Source organism: Stegostoma tigrinum, chromosome 5, assembly GCF_030684315.1.
Source record: "Stegostoma tigrinum isolate sSteTig4 chromosome 5, sSteTig4.hap1, whole genome shotgun sequence".
NCBI classification, from domain to species: Eukaryota; Metazoa; Chordata; class Chondrichthyes; order Orectolobiformes; family Stegostomatidae; genus Stegostoma; species Stegostoma tigrinum.
The window spans coordinates 98,052,159-98,074,907 of NC_081358.1; the positions used below are offsets into that span (position 1 = coordinate 98,052,159).

The following is a 22,749-nucleotide window of genomic DNA, read 5'->3' on the forward strand; positions in this document are numbered from 1 at the left end:
ACAGAAAAAAACGACGGCACTAAGTACAATCTTGTACATAAAGGAGGTTAGAAATGAAAACTCTCCAGAATGTCTGCAGTTACTTAAATCAAGAAACTTGTCTTGAAAGATGATTAAAACTATATTTAAAACAACTCAGTTTTATCATGAAACATTCATATTATTTAATATACTCATTTTCTACTGTGAAGGATGGGGCTAACTGCAGCTGCCTTTGGCCCCAGAGGAAAAGCTCTCTGAGGTGTGGTTTGGAAACAGGCTTCCAAGTATAGTTCTTCAGATTCTTGAAGCCTGTTGCTTTAGTTGGGAGCACAGTAAATAGAGAGCGTGTCCTGTGCTCAGTTCAGCGAAGTTAGAAATACACCAACTACCTCTGGTATTGACGGCAGTTTGGAATGTGGAGATGAGACCACATCAAATCAGCAATGATATGTTGAATGGCAGTGCAGACTAGAGGAACTAAAAGACCTGCTGCTGCTCCCAATTTATCCAGTTATCTTAAGAACTTGCAGTCGGGATTCTTCAGCTCTGCATTAAGACGGACAGTGTGAACAAAAGATGGCAATTGGTCTCATGCATTGTCACACAGGGTCTCTACTGTACATGTTAAAGACAAGACACCAACACAATGTCACAGTGTCTTAAGCCGAATCATAAACATGCATCATATTTGGTCTTCAGGTGGTGTGTCTGCAAGTTGGCCCTCAGAATCTCTGTCAACAGAAAAGGACTGTTGCTCAATAGCAAATAAAAAAGAGTGCAGCACACACAAATGCTGTAATTTCACTGGAGTATAACACAAGAATACTTCCTGTGAGAGACTGATATTCTTGGGAGCAGTGAAAAAGCTTTTGTAATTGGAATAACAGAACACATAAGTCTTAAATGTTATTGAAAGAAGATGCATAGAAGAGCCCCAGAGACATTTATAAAGGGAAGACATGACAGAAATAAAACAGGTCCCTAGAGAGCATTGTATATCTAGATTACAGATGGCTCTCCAGGATGCTGACAAGACATTGAAATCAGAAAAAATTAGACTGCTTCTAGAATTAGACATTTAGAAAAATGTATAAATAATAATAATAATGATTTCACATCCATTCTGTAATTGTTTTTAGATTTGCAAAGCCAAATTGTGGCACGGCCAACAATCTTTCACACACAACCCTTTCTCTCAACTTTGATCTACCAGGCCACAGAATTTACATATCTTCAGCTACATCCAATATTCACTTAAGCTGTTTGGATGCTCAAAGTGTCTATTCATATTGATTGCTGTTCCAAAGTATTCACTGACAGTTTCTCCAGCCATTGCCGTGCACAGACCTCAAAAATCCATACAGCAGCTGGAAAAATTATGGGGAATGTGTGCTACATCCCACCTAAACACCCTCTCTAGGTTACTGCGACTCTGTCACCACTTCCCACTAGTCACCAGCATTGTGTCATTATCCAGTAGGAGAACATCACATAAAGGCAAGCAATCAGATAATTCAAACATGAGCCTTTATTTAAAAGCACCAAAATTGAAGACAAACAAAATAGCGATGGTGTAGTTTGCACCCATAATGCTGGCATCATGACCAGTGACTTTTCTAATATCCACAATGGTCTGCTGCATCCAGCTCCTATCTGCTGTCATCAGGTTCTTGTGTTGCCCAATACAGCTGAACTCTGACACATAGAAGGAGTTCCGTCCTTCCCAATGTTCTACTCCTCAGAAGACTGAGCCGGCCCCAACCCCACACCCTCAGTTTCTCAGTGTCTACAACAACACCTCATTACCTGTTCGAGTTGTACAGAACAGAGCCGACCAGTATGGCGAGGCATATTCAATACAGGCTGTAGTGGAGGCCTCCACCTCCCCCCAGTTACGACCGGTCCAAGAGGCAGATCATCTTCAGCAGCTTTCACACTTAGTCCAGCCTGCTCTTAGTCAAAGCATGGAGAGTATTGTATCTGCATTCCATAATTGGGTCAAGCCATGGCTATAATGGATGGCTTGTGTCTCCTTAATAATCTTGTCCTCCATGAAGTTGGAGAAATGGTAGCTGTGAGAGTAGTGGACACACACCTCCAAGAAGTGATCACCTGGATATTAATCAAACAGAACCCCTTCCTACTGTGAATTCTGAATGTTGGAGTATGGCACTTTGCAACATGCGTATCTAGTCAATGGCACCCTGTATATGGTGAGCAGGGAGCCAGCCATATTTCCAAATCCTACTACTCAGGCTACAGGTCTAACCTGGCCATTGAGAACTAGTGTGGTCTTTCACAGGTGGCATCAGTCAGTGTTCTGGTGCATTGTGGGTACACAATTGATAATTCTCACATAGAAAGGACCCAGAGGCCTATTACACCTCAGATGTTTGACTGACTTCGACGAGTACCTCCTGGACCTGACTGACCAGACCGCTGACCGTTGTCTTTGCATCACTCCAAGTAACAAAATATCATTCCCCTGTATACTAGGCTGGCTCTACGGAACTGTTGCCCACTGTCCAGACTGTAATCAGACAGATTCTTTAGCCGTGAGCAGCCCAATCAGATGAAGAACCATACCCAAGTTTTTGGACAGTGTGCAGATGGCACCTCTGTCTGATCATACCAGGACTCTCTGGTAGCAGCATCCCCATGACTATACTGAGAAGTAGTCCCCAACCAGTTTCCAATATGGCCATATGGTTCAATAAACATGCAGTTTGCTTGCCACACAGGAAACCCGCACCTGCTTCCCACTTGCCTGGATTAGTTCAGTTCTAACGACATTCAGGAAGTTTAACTCCATCCAGGACAAAGCAGCCTATTTGATTGTTTGTGGACATGGTAGCATGCACTCCCTCCAACACCAATGATCAGGAGCAATAGTGTGTACCATCTACAAGATACACAGCAGAAATTCACGAAAATTACTCAGACCATGACTTCCAAACCCACAACCACTGCCATGTGGAAGGGCAGCAGATATATGGGGCTATAACCATCTGCAAATTTCCTTCCAAGCTACTCACCACCCTGACTCAGAATTATATCAGTTCTTGCAGTGTTGCTGGATCAAAATTCTGGACCTTCCTCTGTAATGGCATTGTGGGTCTATATACTTCCAAGTGCACTTTGGTTTTAATTCCTTCGTAGAATGCGGGTGTCGCTGGCTGACAAGAATTTATTGCTCACCCCTAGTTGCCGTTTAGAAGATAGCGGTGAGTTGTCTTCTTGAAATGCTGCAGTCATGTGCTGTCCACAGTGCCCTAAGGGAGGGAATTCCAGGAATTTGACTCTGATAATGAAGGAATGATGATATATTTCCAATTCAGAATGATGAACAGAAATTACAGATTGTGGTATTTCCATGTAACTGCTGCCCTTGACCTTCTAGATCAAAGAGGTCATGGGTTTGGAAGGTGCTGTCTAAGGATCTTTGGAGAATTTCTACGGTGCAACTTGTAGAAAGCACATACTACTGAGCATTGTTGGTGGAGGGAGTGAATGTTCATGAATGTTATATCAATCCTGGATTTGTCCTGGATGGTGTCAAGCTTCTTGAGTGTTGTTGGAGCTGCACCCACCCAGGCAAGTGGGGAGTATTCTGTCACATCCGTGCCTTGTGCCTGTCCTTTGGGGAGCAAGAAGGCTAATTACTGGATGCAGTATTCCTAGCTTCCGACCTGCTGTGTTTATTGGTGAGCCTAGCTGAGTTTCTGGTCAATGGTAATCCCAAGAATGTTAATTTTGGGGGATTTGGTGATAGTAACACCCCATTGAATGGTACGTGGTGGTGGTTAGATTGTCTCCTATTTGAGATGGCCATTGCCTGGTATTTGTGTGGTGCAAATGCTTCTTGCCACTTACCATCCCATCACTTTAGAGGTTCAAGAAGGTAGCTCATCTCTTAAGGGAAACTAGAGACAGGCAATATATGTTCCCATGTATCTGCTACCCATCTACATGGTAGTGGCTGTGGATTTGGAAGACGTGATCTAGAGAAACTTGGTGAATTTCTGTAGTGCATCTTGTGAGTGGTGCTGCTGCTCCTGATCATTGATGTTGGAGAGAATGATTGGCACCGTATCCACAAACAATAAACTGGGCTACTTTGTCCTGGATGGTGTCAAGCTTGAGTGTTTTGAGAGCTGAATTAATGTACTGGCTTCCAGCATGGCAAAGAAAAACTGCATGAATGAATCAAAAGAAAATTGCAACAGATTCAGATTCCATACATGCCAAGCACATGCCAATCAGTTTGTCAGTGCACTGACTTCTAGTTCCAGAAGCATCAGCCATGCACATAGCTGAAAAGTCTGTTCAGTGGGAATAAAAAAATATATAGACAATATATCCTGTGCATCTGTGCAGGAAAGCTAGTCAGGATGGTAGTAAGGATCACCTTTGGCTCTGGCTGAAGCATCCAGCATGGCACAACACTAAGTCAAGGCAAGGCAAGGATGCTGTGAGTGTGCAGTCAATATTGTAGTCACCTAAGTGGCTGGGGGCTAAGAAAGTAAGTGAGCAGCCCTGACATGCAGCGTCATCCTATACATGAACTGGGTGCCTTTCCCCGCGTGCAAAGTCTGCGAGCAGTCTTTGAATTGCTAGTTGCACACTGCAATGTAATTCTGTACTTCCTAAGGAGGTTTACCATGATGGTCAGGAGGGTTTGGTGAATGTCAGATGCCAATATCTGTGGACTAAGGGTGTGTACAACTGATAGCCATGGATCGTGCCCTGAGGTGCTCTTTGGTGCTGACTATCGTAGAGCTTCCTCATACCCAGGGATGAGCTGAAGATGCCAGGTACTCACTGACTTCCATGTTGAGAATTTTTGACATCTTCTTAGGCACATTTGCTAACAAAGTAAACTGATTAGTGAGGTGATTTGCAGCATTAGTAAGGTGTTTTACAAACTATTATCCACCTTACTTGGCAACTGGCCACTGCCTGATGAGAAACTCACTTACTGCTTGACAAACCCAAGTGAGTTGTTCCTGACATCAGTTAGAACATTCTCAAGGAAGTTCACTGGACCCAAAACACAGACTCTGCATTCTCTCCACAGATGCTGCCAGACCTGTTGAGGTTCTCAAGCAATTTCTGTTTATGTTTCAAATTTCCAACGTCTGCAATTCTTTGTTTATTTTTGTTTATTGAAATGTTGGTCCTTATTTCAAGGGGATTGCTACTATTATGGCAAGTAAGTCTTGCAACAATGTATAAGGTGCTGGTGAGACCACGTCTGGAGTACAGTGAGCAGTTTTGGTCCCCTTTCTAAGGAAAGATGTCATTTCACTGAATGTAGTTCAGAGAAGGTTCACTTGGATGATCCATGGTATGGAGGAATTGTTTTACGAGCAAGGCTAAACAGATTGGGACAGCACTCGTTGGAATTTAGAAGAATGGGCAGTGATCTCATTGAAACATAGAATTAAGGAGCACCAATTTAAGACTGAGATGAGGAGGAATTTCTTCTCTCAAAACATTGGCTGTCTTTCGAACTCCATCCCACTGTGAGTTTTAGGGGCAGAATCCATGTGGATATTTAAGACTGAGATAGATAATTTCCCCACTGCTGAAGAATCTAAGGGTTGCAGAGAAAGGGCAAGAAGGTGTGTGTGAGACGAACATTGGATCAGCCATGATCTCATTGAATGATGGAACAGACTCGAGGGGCCAAATGGTTTACTCCTGGTCTTTTTTCTTATTGCCTTATGAAGCTTAAAAATCAAGATAAATTGATTCACAACTATCTTCTTGTTTCAAAGAACAGTTCCAACATCCTCCAGGGTGAACTTAAATATTGAGAACAAGCCCAGCAAAAAGTGCAAAAAATTTATTCAAGGTAGTATAATCTGCAAAATCCATAAACATTAAAATATTTGGTTACAAAAGCATAATATACAAACATTTTCTTTTATAAATTCCCTTAGGTGTTTGTTCCAAATGGAGCAGATAAATACCCCAAAGTAAGGTGAGTAGTTAATAGTTTAGAAGTAAAGTTGCAAAGATGAGAACAGCAAATCAACAGATTTTTTGGTTTCACCCAAGCTATAGGAACTCAGCAGATTGGAGTCTGTGAATGGCAGCACAGAATTCTGTGTGATATTTCAGATGCATAAATTTAGAACTGCAATGTTGTAAAGGAAAAACATACAAAGGTACGCTCTACATCTTTCAATACAATGACTGAATTAGTTGGTGTGCAGAAGTATTTCAATGCATGGTGATCATACTTTGACTTTTTTTCCTGACAGGAAGTTCAATTTTCCTGTACATTTCTGACCCTACATCGTTTTCCTCTGCCATATTTTTGAGCCTGCAATGCATAGTGTATAACACAGTACTGTACCTGAGGTCTGATTTCACATTTTATGTGAGGAATGAAAACTGCATTCCCATTTTGGTCTGGTGATGCTGAGTGTTGGAAGGCTTAAGAGGTTGTGACGAAAATGAAAAGCCTGCTGAGGAGACAGGAACATTATGAAAGATGTATGAAATGCTTACATACCTTCAAAAGACACTATTAGGACTGTACTGTAAGGTAGATGTGTTTTTATTTCATCATAAGGTTTGGTGCTGCAAAGATAAGTTAATCCTTTCTTTGACCAGCATTGAAATTGTTCACGTTACATGCTTCAATGAAAAAGTAAGCACCAAATGTATTTTAAAAATTCAAAATGTACTCTGCTGTCGTGATTTTGGAACATTAATTAGTTGGACTCGCAAACCTAGCTGTGTTTTTTAAAACTTTGCTTCTGAGGGTAGAACATAATGCCCTGTATCTGTTTGCCCACCATTGATTAACAGATAAATTTCTTTGAAATGGAAATAGCTATCTGTTCTGTCAGTGAAGCTGGAAATGTTTGTTGTGATAATGTTCCATTGTGAATCTTTGGCTGGGTTTCAGAATCGTAAGTGGCCTTATTGATCCAAGAACTGCTGAAGCTTTTACAAGCCTATAAAGCAGAATATATTTTTCTTGTGGTTTCTTGTGAAAAATAAAAGACTAATAGGTGTTTAATTGATTTCTCTCGGGCTTTTTAGTCTAGTATCAAATATAGTGAATTTGAATTCAGTTATTTGCCTAGATCAAACATCTAAACAATATTTCAAGGTAATTCTCACTGTTATTGCATGTGTTCTAAGAACTGTATATGGTGGATACTGGGCATGTGTCTATGAAATATACTTCAGAGAAGTTGAGGATACATGGCAGAATGTAACTGACATGGGAAGTGTAAGGCGACTTGAGGGATGGAAGAATCGTTCAGATTAAAGAATGTTTGAAGCTGGGTTAATGTACTGGAGAATCAAGATGACCCTTCTAATTAGTCTGACTCTATACCTACGCATTTTATCAAGGCTTGCAAAATAAACACTGAGACTGACTCCAGTGTGAAAAGGTGAAAATTCCTTGTAAAGTCACACGTAGTTCAGGTGTGCATTTTGCAAATCACAGAAGAGCACAGGTTGAGTTTTCCAAAGTTCAGAAGAGCCCAACGTAAACCCACTTTTAAACTGCAAAAATTACGCAAAGGTTTAGGACCAACAGCACAAGACATAAGGAGAGGCAAAGGAATAACCATCCAAGCTGTAGCCTTCCAGTAATCCCTAATACAAGTTTCTGTTTCCTACTGCTTTACAATTCTGGGATCCATCAGTATCTTGAGTGCCCACAATGCGCCCCAATGTCTGTTTTATATTTATTTCACATTTGTATACAATAGCTTAAGTCACCCAACCATGACTAAAAAAAAAGGAGAATTTAGCTCTAAAGGAGAATCATATGAAAAAACTCAAAAAAGTAACAAGCCTAAGTACTGGAAGCAGTTTGGAATTCATGAATTGGAGGGCCTAGAAGTTGATTAAAAGGTGAAAAATATGAGTTTGAGAGGAAACTTTTAAGAAACATAAAAGCAGACTGTAAGAGCTTCTACAGGTACGTGCAAAGAAGATTAGTGTAGACAAATGTTGGCCACTTGTAGTCTGAATTCAGAGAATTGGTAATGCAGAACAATGAAACGGTATAGCAATTAAACATGTACTTTGCTTTTGTTTTCTCAGAAGATGAATACGAACTATCTTAATTTGATCGGATCACAGTATTGCCACTAGACCTACTTATCTCCCTCACACTCAAACCTGTGCCCCTAAATTTACCCTTGTTTACCTTTTGCAAATTTTGATACCTGTGCTGAAACATCCATTGTCCTTCCATCATGTGCAATCATCTTAGAAATAAAATGACAAATGAACAGCAACTTTAACACAATTCCCTTTCGTCAAAGCTATTTAGGATTCTGACTCAATTGGTGAGTTCAGACATCATTATACAAATCATTATAATCTATTATGCATAAATGAAACAAAATTCACAAAGAATTCAACGGATCTTTAATTAATGAACTTGACTGCATTCTTCACTGCTATTCAGGATTATATCACAGTTCCTGTGCACCATTGGCCTAATATTCCATATTGTTTGCATGTAACAACACACTTTTCTTCTGCAGCCTGCAAATTGCACTTTCAATTAGAAAACAGTCAAACTACACCTGGAATATTGTGAGGAGTTTTGGTCTTTTACCTAAGGAAAGATTTACTGGCATTGGAGACACTCCAGAGAAGGTTCAGTAGGTTAATCTGAGTATGGAGAGATTATTTTATGAGGAAAGATTAAGTAGGTTGGGGCTATACTCATTGGAGTTTATAAGATTTAGGGAAAACCTCATTGAAACATATGAGATTTTTAGTGGGCTTCACAGGGTCAATGCTGAAAGGTTGTTTCTTCATGTGGGAGAGTCTAGGACCAGAGGGTATAATCTCAGAGGAAGGGTTGAATATTTAAGGCAGAGATAAGGACGAATTCCTTCTCCCAGAGGGAAGTGATTCTGTGGAATTCTTTAAGGTAGAGGGTTGCTGAGGCTAGGTTGTTAAGTATATTCAAGGCTCATGGGAAAAAGCCAGGAAAATTGATTTAAGATTATCCATGGTCTCATTGAATGGCAGAACTGACCTGATGGGCTGAATGGCCCACTTCTGCCTCAATGTCTCATGATCTCATGTGTTCTATTTACTAGTTCTCAGGAAGCTGGTAGAGTTAGAGTTTATTCCAACTTCTAGTTGTGCGCCCTTTATTACCCACCATATTTTCAGGGTCACTTACAGATCGACCGTGGGTGCCCATATTTAAAATAATTGGTAGAAGGATTAGAGGGGTCACTCAAAAAAATGTTTCCATCCAGAATTTGCTGTCTGGTTTGATGGTGGAGGCAGAATCACTCAACCTGCAAGGTTACAAATTACGTGCTAGAAAGTTGAATAAGATTTTAAGAGACATTGGGCTGAATGGTCTTGTTCTGGGCTTTTCTAACTTTTCTTTAGTTTCATGCAGTTGGAATTTTATTTGAGACATGCTGAGCAAGGAAACAGGTATCCTTCTCTGAAGCATAATAGTGAGCCAGTTTATTTTTTCAATAGCAATCCATGTAATTTACTAATCAGGTCACACATTACTCATTCCTCCTGAAGCACTGGAGTTGACACTAATTCATTGTTAGATGCTGAAAAATCTTCTCACAAATTATAATAGAAAACCGTAATTTTGCTATTTTGAAGTAATTATTGCTTTATTTGTTCCTGTGATCTCGCGCCTTTCTTTTTTGGTAACCTTTCCCCAGCTTCTACTTACAGATGTGCAAAACATTTTGCAAGTCTTCTCTGTTGTTAACGAGAAATCGCTTGAAGCTTAAATTTGCTTCAAGTTTGAGGGATCTTGCAGTAGTAGGTTAGATTTTGTCTGATTTATTTTGCAGTTTATATGAAGTGGTAGTGAAGGAAATGCTCTCCTACAATTGCATTCAATTGCACACTCTTTAATATTTCTGTAGTGTTGTTCATTTTGCATTCCTTGGTTGAAATATTCTTTTTTGTGTTGTAAGACATTATTTAGGCAAACTCCTGGACCGTACTTCCTCTTTTTGAATGTGCTGATAGCAAGACTGCAATGAAACAAGATTAAGCAGTTAGAAGGTAATCTCTATCAGCCTCGAGCAAAACCTAACCACATAAAATGTTTTTCACATAACATCATTGTGAACTGTTCCCAAGTTCAGCCTCTGCTCAATAATAGCAGTTGCAACTCTAATCAAAAATTAATGATTTCAATTCATACTCCAGAGACTTGAACACATAATACACACTGGCATTTCAGCACGGCTGAGGACATGTTATACTGTTAAGAGGTATCATGAAACAGTGTAACCATCTGCCTTCTCACTTGGATGTAAAAATCCCATCAACTGTTTAGAGAGCAGTTGTGGAATCGCACAGGACAGAAGAGGCCCTGCAGCCCACTAAAGTTTTCCCCTTTTTTCTGGCCAACATTTATTCTTCAACCAACATACAAAGCAGTTGAACACCTACCTTTATTGCTGTGCGCAAAATGTATGATTTTTTTTATATCACAACATTTTAGAAACACTTTGGAACATCCTAAGATCAGAAGAAGCTGTACATACATGCAAGTTGTTTTTCATATACAATTACTTTGAAATGTAGTTATTTGCAGACAAATAAATATGGTGATTTTGTCCATAAAAATGAAACAAGAGAAATGATTAGTAATCAATTATTATTGATGTTGTTCATTTGTTAAAGAAAATCAATTGATTTTGGTATCCATGTCATTCCATTTGAAATACACAAACAGGGGTTTAGGACATTGATTTAGTGCTTCCACCAGCAGATAGATCCTCTAATGATGCAATCCACATTCAGTAGTCTTCATTAACTACACAAGCTCTGTAGCAAGATTTATATCCCCAATCTTGAGGAGGGAATCTGGATAATAACAATTTTATCTCTACAACTGTCAAAATGTAAAATCCCAGTCTGATGTTAACATGACTCACTTATGCCTCAGAATATAAAATAGGTGAAATTCCACTTATACCACTCAGAAAATAATGCGGACTAACACTCCAGTGCAGGACTGACGGACTGCTACACAATCGGAGATATTGTCTTTTAGAAACTATGCTAAACCTGTTCAGATGCACTAGAAAGGTGGAGCACTAGGTGTAGCATGGGGTGACATCTACCTAACACTCCTTCCTCAGCCAAAACTAGGTGCAAGTTATTCACGTGCACATCAGCTAATATGGTATATTGTATCCGCTGTTGCTGGTGTGCCCTCCTCTACATCAGCGAAACCAAGCAGAGGCTTAGAGATTGCTTTGTGGAGCACCTATGCTTGGTTCGTGACAAACAACAACACCTTCCAGTCACGAACAACTTCAACTTCCCTCCCACTCCGTGGACACCATGTCCACGCCCGACCTCATCCCAAGGCAGCCCATTTTGTCCCCACCTCCGTGACCTGTCCATCTTCTCTCCACCTATCTGCTCCTCTATCCACCTTCCATCAGCGCCTCCCTCTCTCTCTATTTATTTCAGAGTCCCGTTCCCCTCCCCCATTTCTGAAGAAGGGTCCAAACCCGAAACATCAGCTTTCCTGCTCCGCTGATGCTGCCTAGCCTATTGTGTTCATCCAGCTCTACATCTTGTTATGCTAGATATTGGGAGTGTTGCCCTGTTAGAAATTGTATCTTCTGCAGCTTTACTAGACAGCATCCATGTTTTTTGGATGATGATTAAAGTACTCAAAGTACCATTTTAAGAGCAAGTGAGATTTCTCCTAATTTTTTTTTTTTATTTGTCATATCGGTGCTTGTTGGACCTTATATATAAAAATGGCTGCCGTGTTTACCTACATGACAGTAACTGCATTTCAATTAATATAAAGTACTTTGGAAAATTTTAGACATAACGCAATGTAAAAATGTTAACTTTTCTTGCCAATTCTCATCCTTCACTCAAAGCAGTCTTGTTGAACAAAAAAGATTATAAGTTTCGTTTTTAAAATTCATTCTCACTGACACAGGTGGCATGGTGGCTCAGTGGTTAGAACTGCTGCCTCACGGCACCAGAGGCATGGGTTTGATTCCAGCCTCGGTTGACTGTCTGCATAAAGCTTGCTCCGGGAGCTCCAGTTTCCTCTCAGAGTCCAAAGATGTGCAGTTAGATAGGTTGGCCTCGATGAAACACAGTGTTACAGATACAGGGCAGAGGGTTGGTCTAGGTGGGATGCTCTCCTGAGGGGCCGGATGGACTCAATGGGCCAAATGGACTGTTTCCACACAGTAGGGGTTATATGATTCCATAACCTAGAGGCAAAACTTATTGCCTGTCACCAATTGCTACTGAGTGTCTTGTTAGGTCATTTCTGAAAAAGAAAGTACAAAAGACTGATTTTCTGCGAGAGGCTGGAATGGATCATTACCTTTAATAATGATATTTTGATTTCATTTTGATAAGTTTCCATTAATCCTTTGACTTTTTGTATTTGTTACAATGCTGCACCAGAACATTTTCTTATAAAAAGTGTAGAAACAGACCATCCAACCCTAAGGTCAACGTTATCGCAGGAGTTGCATATGGGAGAGTAAGGAAAGGCTAATTTATTTCCTCGAATGACATTGGTGAATCAGTTGCATTTTGACAACATCTAAAAAATTCTTAGTTCACGTCAATAACAATATGGAATTAAAATTCTGACAGTCATGTTGGAGTTAAAGCTTGACAACTGTATACTCACAGTAGGTGGTCCCTCATCTCCTATAACATACCCTTCAACCTTAGATAAGAGACATATTAGCTCCATATCACCAGAACAGACTGCTGCTAACGGATATTAGGCCATCTACATTAACTCACATCAAGAGCAGTGAGCAAGAAGTCATTCACTCCGCCCTCAGTGGAAGGATCCATCATGTCTCGTATCAAGTGGAGTTCTGCACCCAAATGCAAGATTCTGTAGGGACGGGAAAAGTCAAATATGAATCAGTTCTGTTAACTTCGTGTTGGTTAGCTGCATTACATTAAAATATTTTCACCAAATGACTATTATTTCTTTCTAAATTATCCCTGATTAGTCAAAGCATGGATGAGACATTGATTAAGCATTCCTGGATTAAGTACAGCTAGATTTTGATGGAATAAGCATCAAACATTCTCAGGTTATTTACGTCAAGGGCTAAAAACGTAACAAATATCCCTCCATGCTTTTGCGTCAGTTGCTCTTGAAGGGATTAAAACAGAGATTAGACAGATTTAAATTCCCTCGTTGTTGTTTTGTCATGCTCCCTGGGTAATGGAACAGGTAATTGTAATGGATTGTCCACAGAACGTAAAACAGGAACAGTAATAGACCAGAGATAATGGGAACTGCAGATGCTGGAGAATCCAAGATAACAAAATGTGGAACTGGATGAACACAGCAGGCCAAGCAGCATCTCAGGAGCACAAAAGCTGACGTTTCGAGCCTAGACCCTTCATCAGAGAGTAATAGACCATATGGCTATATGTAAAACCTGTTAAACCTTCTCTGTCAAGGTCAAGGCTGAAACAATGGAAACCTCAAAGCCTGCCTACTCCCGATATCCTTTCACATGCCTATACCTTACTTAACAAGAATGTACTTGCCTTTGTCTTAACAAAATGAAAGAACTACGTTTCCATTGCCTTTTCAGGGAGTGCTAAAGACTCAACCTCAGAAAAATATTCACCACATTTCTGTTTTAAATTGGTGACCCCTACAACTCTTAATTTGACCAGAGTCAACATTAACAGTTCGCAGTTGCTGAAAATGAGGAACTACAGGAGTTGTAGAAGATAATTATCCAGGGATGATCATTCAGTATTATATGAGAAAAATTGTTAATTTTGGTTTTACAGAGATCAACCTCGTATATCACAAGTCATTTTCAAGGGCAAACAAATTCTAATACCAAAGCATTTAACCGAGATGTCATGTCTATGTTACAGCAGGGACACATGGGTATCAAATGTACATGAAGGCTAGCACTTGAGTCTGGGTACTGGCCAGGGATGAAACACGAACTTCGACAACTTCCGAATGGATGTGATATACCAACCAAATCAACCTCAGCATGTAGAATTCCTCTACAACTATACAGTGTTGCACCCACTTCTTGGATAAAAGTCATAACAGACCTATTCACAGTGCACAGGTAGATGACAAATTTGTGACAAATTACCTCTGCAGATTTCCCATTGGCAAATTAGCAACACAACAGGTGTAACCATTGTTGATATGATGAGCATCATTTTCAATTTATTTGGTATCCCGGATTAGATAATGTCTGAGAACAGACCTGAGTGCACTGGTAACTAGTTAAAGAATGCCAAAGAAGTGGATAATGATCCATGTCCATGCTCAAACAGTCTAACAGAAAGAATTGTCCACACTATTAAATCAATGATTAAGTATCGAGCAAAGCAAGATTTCCGCATTACATTGCTGCTTTTTCAAATTGTGGAGACAGGACTAATAACCCATCACAGCCAATGCTTGGACAGCAATTATGAACAATCTTGACCAGCAATGAATTGCCTAACCCATTCAAAGACGTAGCACAACAACAGGGATACAGGAGGAAGAATAAGGTAGAGAGAACTAACAAAACTGCACACTAGGCAAAGAATGAGAATTAGAAATAAAAATACAGGGATGCCAATAAAGGTTTCTAAAAATATGCATAGGCCACATAAAGTCATTGCTGATCATGGTCATACATTGCAAAGGAGGAAAAACCTACTGAGAGATAATGGGAACTGCAGATGCTGTAGAATCCGGGATAACAAAGTGTGGAGTTGAATGAACACAGCAGGCCAAGCAGCATCTCAGGAGCACAAAAGCTGACGTTTTGGGCCTAGACCCTTCATCAGAGAGGGGGATGGGGAGAAGGTTCTGAAATAAATATGGACAGAGGGGGAAGCGGATTGAGGATGGACAGAGGAGAAGATAGGTGGAGAGGAAACAGACAAGCTAAAGGGGCGGGGATGGAGCCTGTAGAGGTGAGTATAGGTGAGGAGGTAGGGAGGGGATAGGTCAGTCCAGGGAGGATGGACAGGTCAAGCGGGCAGGATGAGGTTAGTAGGTAGGAAATGGAGGTGCGGCTTGAGGTGGGAGGAAGGGGTAGGTGACAGGAAGAACAGGTTAGGGAGGCGGGGATGGGCTGGGCTGGTTTTGGGATGCAATGGGGGGAGGGGAGATTTTGAAGCTTGTGAAATCCATATTGATAGCATTGGGCTGCAGGGTTCCCAAGCGGAATATGAGTTGCTGTTCCTGCAACCTTCGGGTGGCATCATTGTGGCACTGCAGGAGGCCCATAATGGACATGTTGTCTGAGGAATGCGAGAGGGTGTTGAAATGGTTCGCGACTGGCAGGTGCAGTTGTTTACTGCGAACCGAGGGTCCCCAAGCCTCTGCTTGGTTTCCCCGATGTAGAGGAAGCCACAACGGGTACAGCAGATGCAGTATACCACATTGGTAGATGTGCAGATGAACATCTGCTTGATGTGGAATGTCTTCTTGGGGCCTGGGATAGGGGTGAGGGAGGAGGTGTGGTGGCAAGTATAGCACTTCCTGTGGTTGCAGGGGAAGGTGCCGGGTGTGGTGGGGTTGGAGGAAGTGTGGTGCAGACAAGGGAGCCCCGGAGAGAGTGGTCTCTCCGAAAGCAGACAAAGGTGGGGAAGGAAAAATGTCTTTGGTGGTGGGGTTAGATTGTAGATGGTGGTTCCATCTCAGACAACCGCCAAGAAACCAATGTCCATTTCAAGCCTACCGACTCCCACAGCTACCTAGAATACACCTCCTCCCACCCACCTTCCTGCAAATATTCCATACCCTATTTCCAATTCCTTCACCTCTGCTGCATCTGCTCCCAGGATGAGGCATTCCACTCCCATACATCTCAGATGTCCTCGTTCTTCAAGGACCGCAGAATCCCCCCCCGCAGTAGTCGAGAACGCCCTCGACTGTGTCTCCCACATTTCCCGCACCTCATCCCTCACACCCCGCCCCCGCAATAACCACCAAAAGAGAATCCTCCTCGTCCTCAGATACCACCCCACCAACCTCTGGATCCAACACATCATCCTCCGAGACTTCCGCCATCTACAATCACTACCAAAGACATTTTTCTATCTCCACACTTGTCTGCCTTCCGGAGAGACCAGGGGAACCCTGCAGCCCAATGGTATCAATGTGGATTTCACAAGCTTCAAATTCTCCCCTCCCCTCACTGCATCCCAAAACCAGCCCAGCTCGTCCCCCCCTTCCTAACCTGTTCTTCCTCTCACCTATCCCCTCCTCCCACCTCTAGCTGCACCTCCATTTCCTACCCACTAACCTCATCCTGCCCCGTTGACCTGTCCGTCCTCCCCGGACTGACCTATCCCCTCCCTACCTCCCCACCAATACTCACCTCTACAGGCTCCATCCCCGCCCCTTTAACTTATCTGTCTCCTCTCCACCTATCTTCTCCTCTATCCAGCTTCAATCCGCCTCCCCCTCTCTCCCTATTTATTTCAGAATCCTCTCCCCATTCCCCTTTTCTGATGAAGGTTCTAGGCCCGAAACATCAGCTTTTGTGCTCCTCAGATGCTATGTTCATCCAGCTCCACACTTTGTTATCTCGAAATCAACTGATACCAGTGTAAGCCACAGCAAACATGCACAACAAGAATGAGGAAGGGAACTCATGATGATAACGGATTGTGTGGTGATGTCGAGTGACAGCAACCAGCAACAAGACGACCAAGTTTGCCAAACAAGTCCAACAGACGACAGCATGTACTAGTTGTATACAGTATGCAATCACTAAATCAGGATGAGTTGTCAATCCCCCAAAGCATTTCACTGAATTTTGAAATGTTAGTCTTATAAATTCTGTTTTACATGTTTGTCTAATTATTGAATTGATGGCACATGCCCTTGTACGACTATGTATCCCTGTTTGGGATTAGTTTTTAATCTTTGACAAAAAGGTTCTGTTGTATGATCCTGTGCTATCAATGTGTCAAGCACACCTTTAAGAGACAGACTCATGATATCATCACTGTCATATTCCATTTTACTTCGATCACATTTTCAATTAGAAGCATGTTCCTCTGTTTAATATTATTCCAGACATCAATATACCTGGTGAATGTGATGTTTATATTTTGCAGTTGTTTAAAAGACGTCTATCGGTTTTTCAAAACTATGAGATCTAAACCCAGTTTTTTTACGCTAAGGGAGATAACATATACATTGCTGCATCAGATAAACCACTTGCCTTCCTCCTCTCCCTATACCTCACTTCCCTGAGAGATTAGAAATCTGTTGATTTCAATCTTAAATATAGTCAACAATAGCTCATCTACAATGCTCTAAGGTAGAGAATTGCATGATGCTAAATGCTCTGATCAAAGTAACTTCTCATCTCAGGCTAAATAATTGACCCTTAACCTGTAACCTGTTAAGCACCTTCATAATCTTGTGTGTTTTAATGAAATCCCTATACATTCTTCCAAACCCCAGAGCAGTCTCAGTTTACTGAGCCTCTCTTAAAGGACAATTCCTCATTATAGGAACAAAATGAACAAACAATCGCTGTACCATTTCCAATTAAAGTATGATTCTTCCTTAGATGTGGTCACCAAAACTATGCACAGTAAATGTAATTCTGAGATTATGCTCTGAGACATTATTTACAATTAAAATGTGAACATAAGGCAAGATACACAGGTTCAAGTAGGTGAAAGACAAGCTTCAAACCTATAAGCCTCATCAATGATTGACAGATGGAAGAATCCGTTGAATAGGGAATTGGGAATGAAAGTCTAAGACTAATTTCACAATAAATTTAGTATTTATGGGAAGGCTATTCACTTAATTCGGGAGAAACTTCCCCCATCTCACTATCTAAGGTTAATGAACATGTGCTCCAATCTACATTCTTTTAGAGTAATGCTCCAATTAGTTTCAAAATATGACTATTCAATGTTATCCCAAAACAATGCTTTCTTTTTCCAAAACACATCACACCCCAGATGTTATGACTCATTCAAATCATCACAGTGCTGTGAAATTCTATCTCTTACCTTGCCCTAGAAACCACATAAACAAGCAACGGTAGTAGGTCATCCATGGAGAGACTGTATTGCCTCTTTAGCACTCGAGTCACTGTGCCCTCAATTTCATGATACGTTTTCATGATGGTGTTCAGCTTTTCCTGAGGGTCTGCTGTAGTACTGTAGAGAGAGTTTCATTCTTGGCAAATTACATTTTTCACAACTGCAGGCTAAATCTTTTCCTATTATGAAGACTTGTTTATGTTCAATTCTTAGATGCCAATGACTATGGGCATTGGTCCCCAATGTTGCTAAGTGGTAAAGGATCATACTTCAACACTTTGATAAATTGATTGGTAAAATGATCAACATTACACAGGGATTACAAAAGACAGAGTTTGTATTCACTCATGAAATACATGCATTGCTGGCTGGGCTGGCATTTATTGCCGATCCTTAATTGCCCCTTAAATCAAGTGGCTTGCTAGGGCTATTTCAGAGGCAAATTAGAGTCATCCGTATTGCTGTGGGTCTGGAGTCATGTGTAGGCCAGTCTAGGTAAGGACAACAGATTTCCTTTCCTTCCTTAAAGGACGCCTGTGAAACAGGTGGGAAATTACGACAACCAGCAGTGGTCACCATTTGGCCAGCTCAATTCCAGATTTTTATGGAGTGCAGATTTCACTATTTCCATTGATGGGGTAGGGATTCAAACCCATAACCCTTAAGCCTGGGTTTCTGGATTCCTAGTCTAATGACATTACCACCGTGCTATTGCCTCCTCCAGTGATGCCCTGAATGGTATGGAGCTGCATGTCATAGTGTCATTTTAGTATTCTACTTTGGAATACCCATTCAGGAAAACCATAGTTCCCTTCTCAGGGCCTACCTTATCTTTTGGAAACATAAGATGGCAGAAGTGAAGCAGACATCTTTCACAACAGAGATTCTCTGTGTACAAAACACAAGATTTCCACTTTTAGTGTTGTAAAAACATGTACTGTTGATCCACCACCATGTTCAGTCTCCGTTACAATTCCAAGTAAAATTATCAAGCTGGGTCGGAAGAAGAACCTCAATTTCCTTGCAGTTTCATCAGGTCACTGTTTACATGCAGTAGACCATCCAGTTATTTCCATTGCATTTTCAATGCTTTCAAATTTAGATACAATCAAAAAAGTTTAATATCTTAATGCTAAATACATTAATTATAAAATTCAATCTTCTTAAATCAATGAGAAAAAGCCACGAAGCCCTAAATGTATTATTGTACAATAAACTTTATTCTTGTGTATTGTGTGCTATATCTTTTCCAAGTCAAATATAGTTTTCCTTGTGATTCAAGGCCAAATTGCTATGAAGAATCATGTGTAATATATCTGGAATTTCTTCATCCATTCCTTTTAATACCGGGTGGGTGTGAGAATCAGCAGGTTTTATGGAATTCTTAGTCTTCAATCTTGTATTTTAAATGAACTATATTGCTTCACTTAAATTGAGTTGTCAGCATTGTTCTGTCGTCTCCCACTATGAAAATGTATAGAAAGGATTCATTTAACAATCAAGTCTGCCACTTTCTTTTATTCCTTATAGCTTCATTTGGACCTGTATTTATCAAGCCCACCTCCTTTCTTACCACACTATTTCCCTGGATACATGCCTGAAAAAAAAGCTATTAGGTTGAATAGCACCTGTAAGTTACAAGCGGGCCCATTAACTCAGCCAGCTAGATGATTAAAGTGTGGTACCGTGTAAAGACAACAACACCAGTTCAATCACCATCCTGATTGTGGTATTTTGTGAAGATCTGCCTCCTCAGCTTTCCCCTTGCTTGTGAAGTGGCTACCCTCAAGCCATACATAAAAAAAAATCTCTAACGGAAAAAGATGTCTTTGATTTTTTGTTGATCATAGCTTCTCACATTTTGTTGCACTCCTTGTGATCCAGTATTGCTGTCTCTTCAAGTCTGTTGGACTTTCAATTTTCTTTGCCGTTTAACTTGCTGGCATCTGTTGACTTATTTATTGACCAATGCTATTTTGCCTTTAATTTAATCAGGATATTTCACTGGTTGGAGGACCCTAAAACATTTTGTATTACAGTGGGTAGAAGGGGTGCTCTGTTTACTCAAACTACTGCTGGACCAGCAATCCTTAAATGGTCTAGGAGCAGCACTAATGCAAGTCCCAAATATTTCAGAAGCCAACCTTTAGTTTAGCTTTTCAAGGACATGATTGGATCTCTTAGATCTCTACACCCTAACCAACAAATTTAATTTGACACAACATATGTACAGTACAGTCCACCCAATCAGTTGTCAACTGAATGTTCATTGCAACTGAATATCAGCTTAACCTATATTCACCTCGACATAGCACACAAATGCAAGTATGATATTTGTTTTCCATGTCAGTCAACCAGCTGCTTTCTATGAATGAGTAGAATTGTTTCTATTTATTTATTGTATTTCTACAGTTGGCAGAATCAAGATTAAGAGTGGCCCAAAATTGATTAACTTCGCATCCTCTCAAATCCACGTAAAAGTAGGTTGTTGTATTCTAACCTGTTTGCTTGTCAGATGGATATCTTGAAGAGGCCACAAGTCTCTGTGAATTAGACAGGAATACAACGATAAAGATATTCAGGACAAGACTATTTTTAAAATCATATTAATGACTTGCATCTAATAATTTGGGCAGTCAGACAATGAGCTAAAGTCAGGCTTGAGCCACTAACCCTATAACATGCAACAGTTCTCAATTACTCCAATATTGTTCATATTTTTGGCAAAGTTCTTCCTTAGAATCAGACTGAACAATCTGACTCAACAACAATAACAGTTGTATTTGCATAGTCTCACTTTATATAATTTCTCAGTGTGTTCTGAACTCAATCAATAAAGTTTTGAAGTGCACTATGTCACACAGATGGCAGATATTTAGATAATGCATGTTCTTTGAACAGAACCCTGTAACTCTAACAGTTTTTACTTAATTATGGGTTATCTGGCAGCTTTCACTTCAGAATCTTTGGACCTTAATGAGCACAAGGGAATTGTCCAAACAAATCAACAGCTTTGTGTGAAATACCGATGCAGAGTCCCAAAGCCTGGACCTGATAGGCCCGTATCCTCCAAAGCTGAGAAGAGTCAAAGGGACTTAATTGAAAGATTTGAGATTCTGAGGAGTAGTTTGATCAAGTGGACGCGAAAATGATGTTTCCTCTTGTGGGAGAATCTGGAATGAGGAATTAAAAACGATGGATTGCCCATTTAAGACAAGATTTATTTTCCTCAGGAGGATTGAGAGACTTTGGAATCCTCTTCCTGAAAAGGAAATGGAAGCAGAATCTTTAACATTTTTTTAAGGCAGAGGTAGATAGATTCTCAATTACCAAGGGATAAAAGGTTATCGGAGAGTTGAATTAAAATCAGATCAGCCATGAATTTGTTGAAGAGGCTTGAAGAGCTGAATGGACTTCTCCTGTTCCTAGTTTATAAGTTCATACATATCCCTGTTCTCGTGGCTCAAATAGATGCAAGAGGAAAACACAAAGTCCTGAAAAACGAACTGCTGTCGAGCAAAGAATAGATCTGTGCAACAACGTATTGTTTTCATATTTTTGACATGGGTGGTGTCCTGCTAGGGCTAAAATGATTGCCCATATTGCCTTCCTGACAAAAATCACTTCAAAATAACACTTTGGATGGTCAGTGTTTGGTGGTGCTTGAGAGAAGTATGACAAAGCACCTCAAAACAACTCTGTGATCAGAGATAATGGGAACTGCAGATGCTGGAGAATCCAACATAACAAAGTGTGGAGCTGGATGAACACAGCAGGCCAAGCAGCACCTCAGGAACACAAAAGCTGACGTTTCGGGCCTTGACCCTTCATCAGAGAAGGGGATGGGGAGAGGGTTCTGAAATAAATAGGGAGGGAGGACCAAAGATGGATAGAGGAGAATCTAGGTGGAGAGGAGAGCATAGGTGGGGAGGGGATAGGTCAATACGGGGAGGATGGACAGGTCAAGGAGGTGGGATGAGGTTAGTAGGTGGGAAATGGAGGTGCGGCTTGGGGTGGGAGGAGGGGGTAGGTGAGAGGAAGAACAGGTTAGGGAGGCGGGGCCGAGCTGGGCTGGTTTTGGGATGCAGTGGGGGAGGGGGAGATTTTGAAGCTTGTGAAGTCCACTTTGATACCATTGGGCTGCAGGGTTCCCAAGCGGAATATGAGTTGCTGTTCCTGCAGCCTTCGGGTGACATCATTGTGGCAGTGCAGAAGGCCAAAATCTCCCCCTCCTGCAGTGCCACAATGATAGCACCCGAGGGCTGCAGGAACAGCAACTCATATTCCGCTTGGGAACCCCGCAGCCCAATGGTATCAACGTGGGCTTCACAAGCTTCAAAATCTCCCCCTCCCCCACTGCATCCCAAAACCAGCCCAGCTTGTCCCCACCTCCCTAACCTGTTCTTCCTCTCACCTATCCCCTCCTCCCACCTCAAGCCGCACCTCCATTTCCCACCTACTAACCTCATCCCACCTCCTTGACCTGTCCATCCTCCCCATATTGACCTATCCCCTCCCCACCTCCCCACCTATACTCCCCTCTCCACCTAGCTTCTCCTCTCTCCATCTTCGGTCCGCCTCCCCCTCTCTCCCTATTTATTCCAGTTCCCTCACCCCATTCCCCTCTCTGATGAAGGATCTAGGCCCGAAACGTCAGCTTTTGTGCTCCTGAGATGCTGCTTGGCCTGCTGTGTTCATCCAGCTCCA

General features: G+C 41.3%; 1 protein-coding gene across 2 annotated transcripts in view; it reads right to left on the bottom strand.

Annotated features, from left to right (window-relative positions):
- Positions 1-5,815: 5,815 nt before the first annotated feature.
- Positions 5,816-22,749, bottom strand: part of LOC125451808 (ALS2 C-terminal-like protein) — a 92,986-nt gene continuing 76,052 nt past the window's right edge. For both annotated transcript variants that reach the window (XM_048529408.2, XM_048529407.2), the window contains exons 23-27: positions 20,543-20,585; positions 18,869-18,930; positions 18,010-18,159; positions 12,775-12,871; positions 5,816-9,998 (exon numbers count right to left, since the gene is read on the bottom strand). In XM_048529408.2, the coding sequence (XP_048385365.1) occupies positions 9,942-9,998; positions 12,775-12,871; positions 18,010-18,159; positions 18,869-18,930; positions 20,543-20,585 (409 nt within the window). In that variant the 3' untranslated portion in view covers positions 5,816-9,941. The remainder of the gene's footprint in view (positions 9,999-12,774; positions 12,872-18,009; positions 18,160-18,868; positions 18,931-20,542; positions 20,586-22,749) is intronic.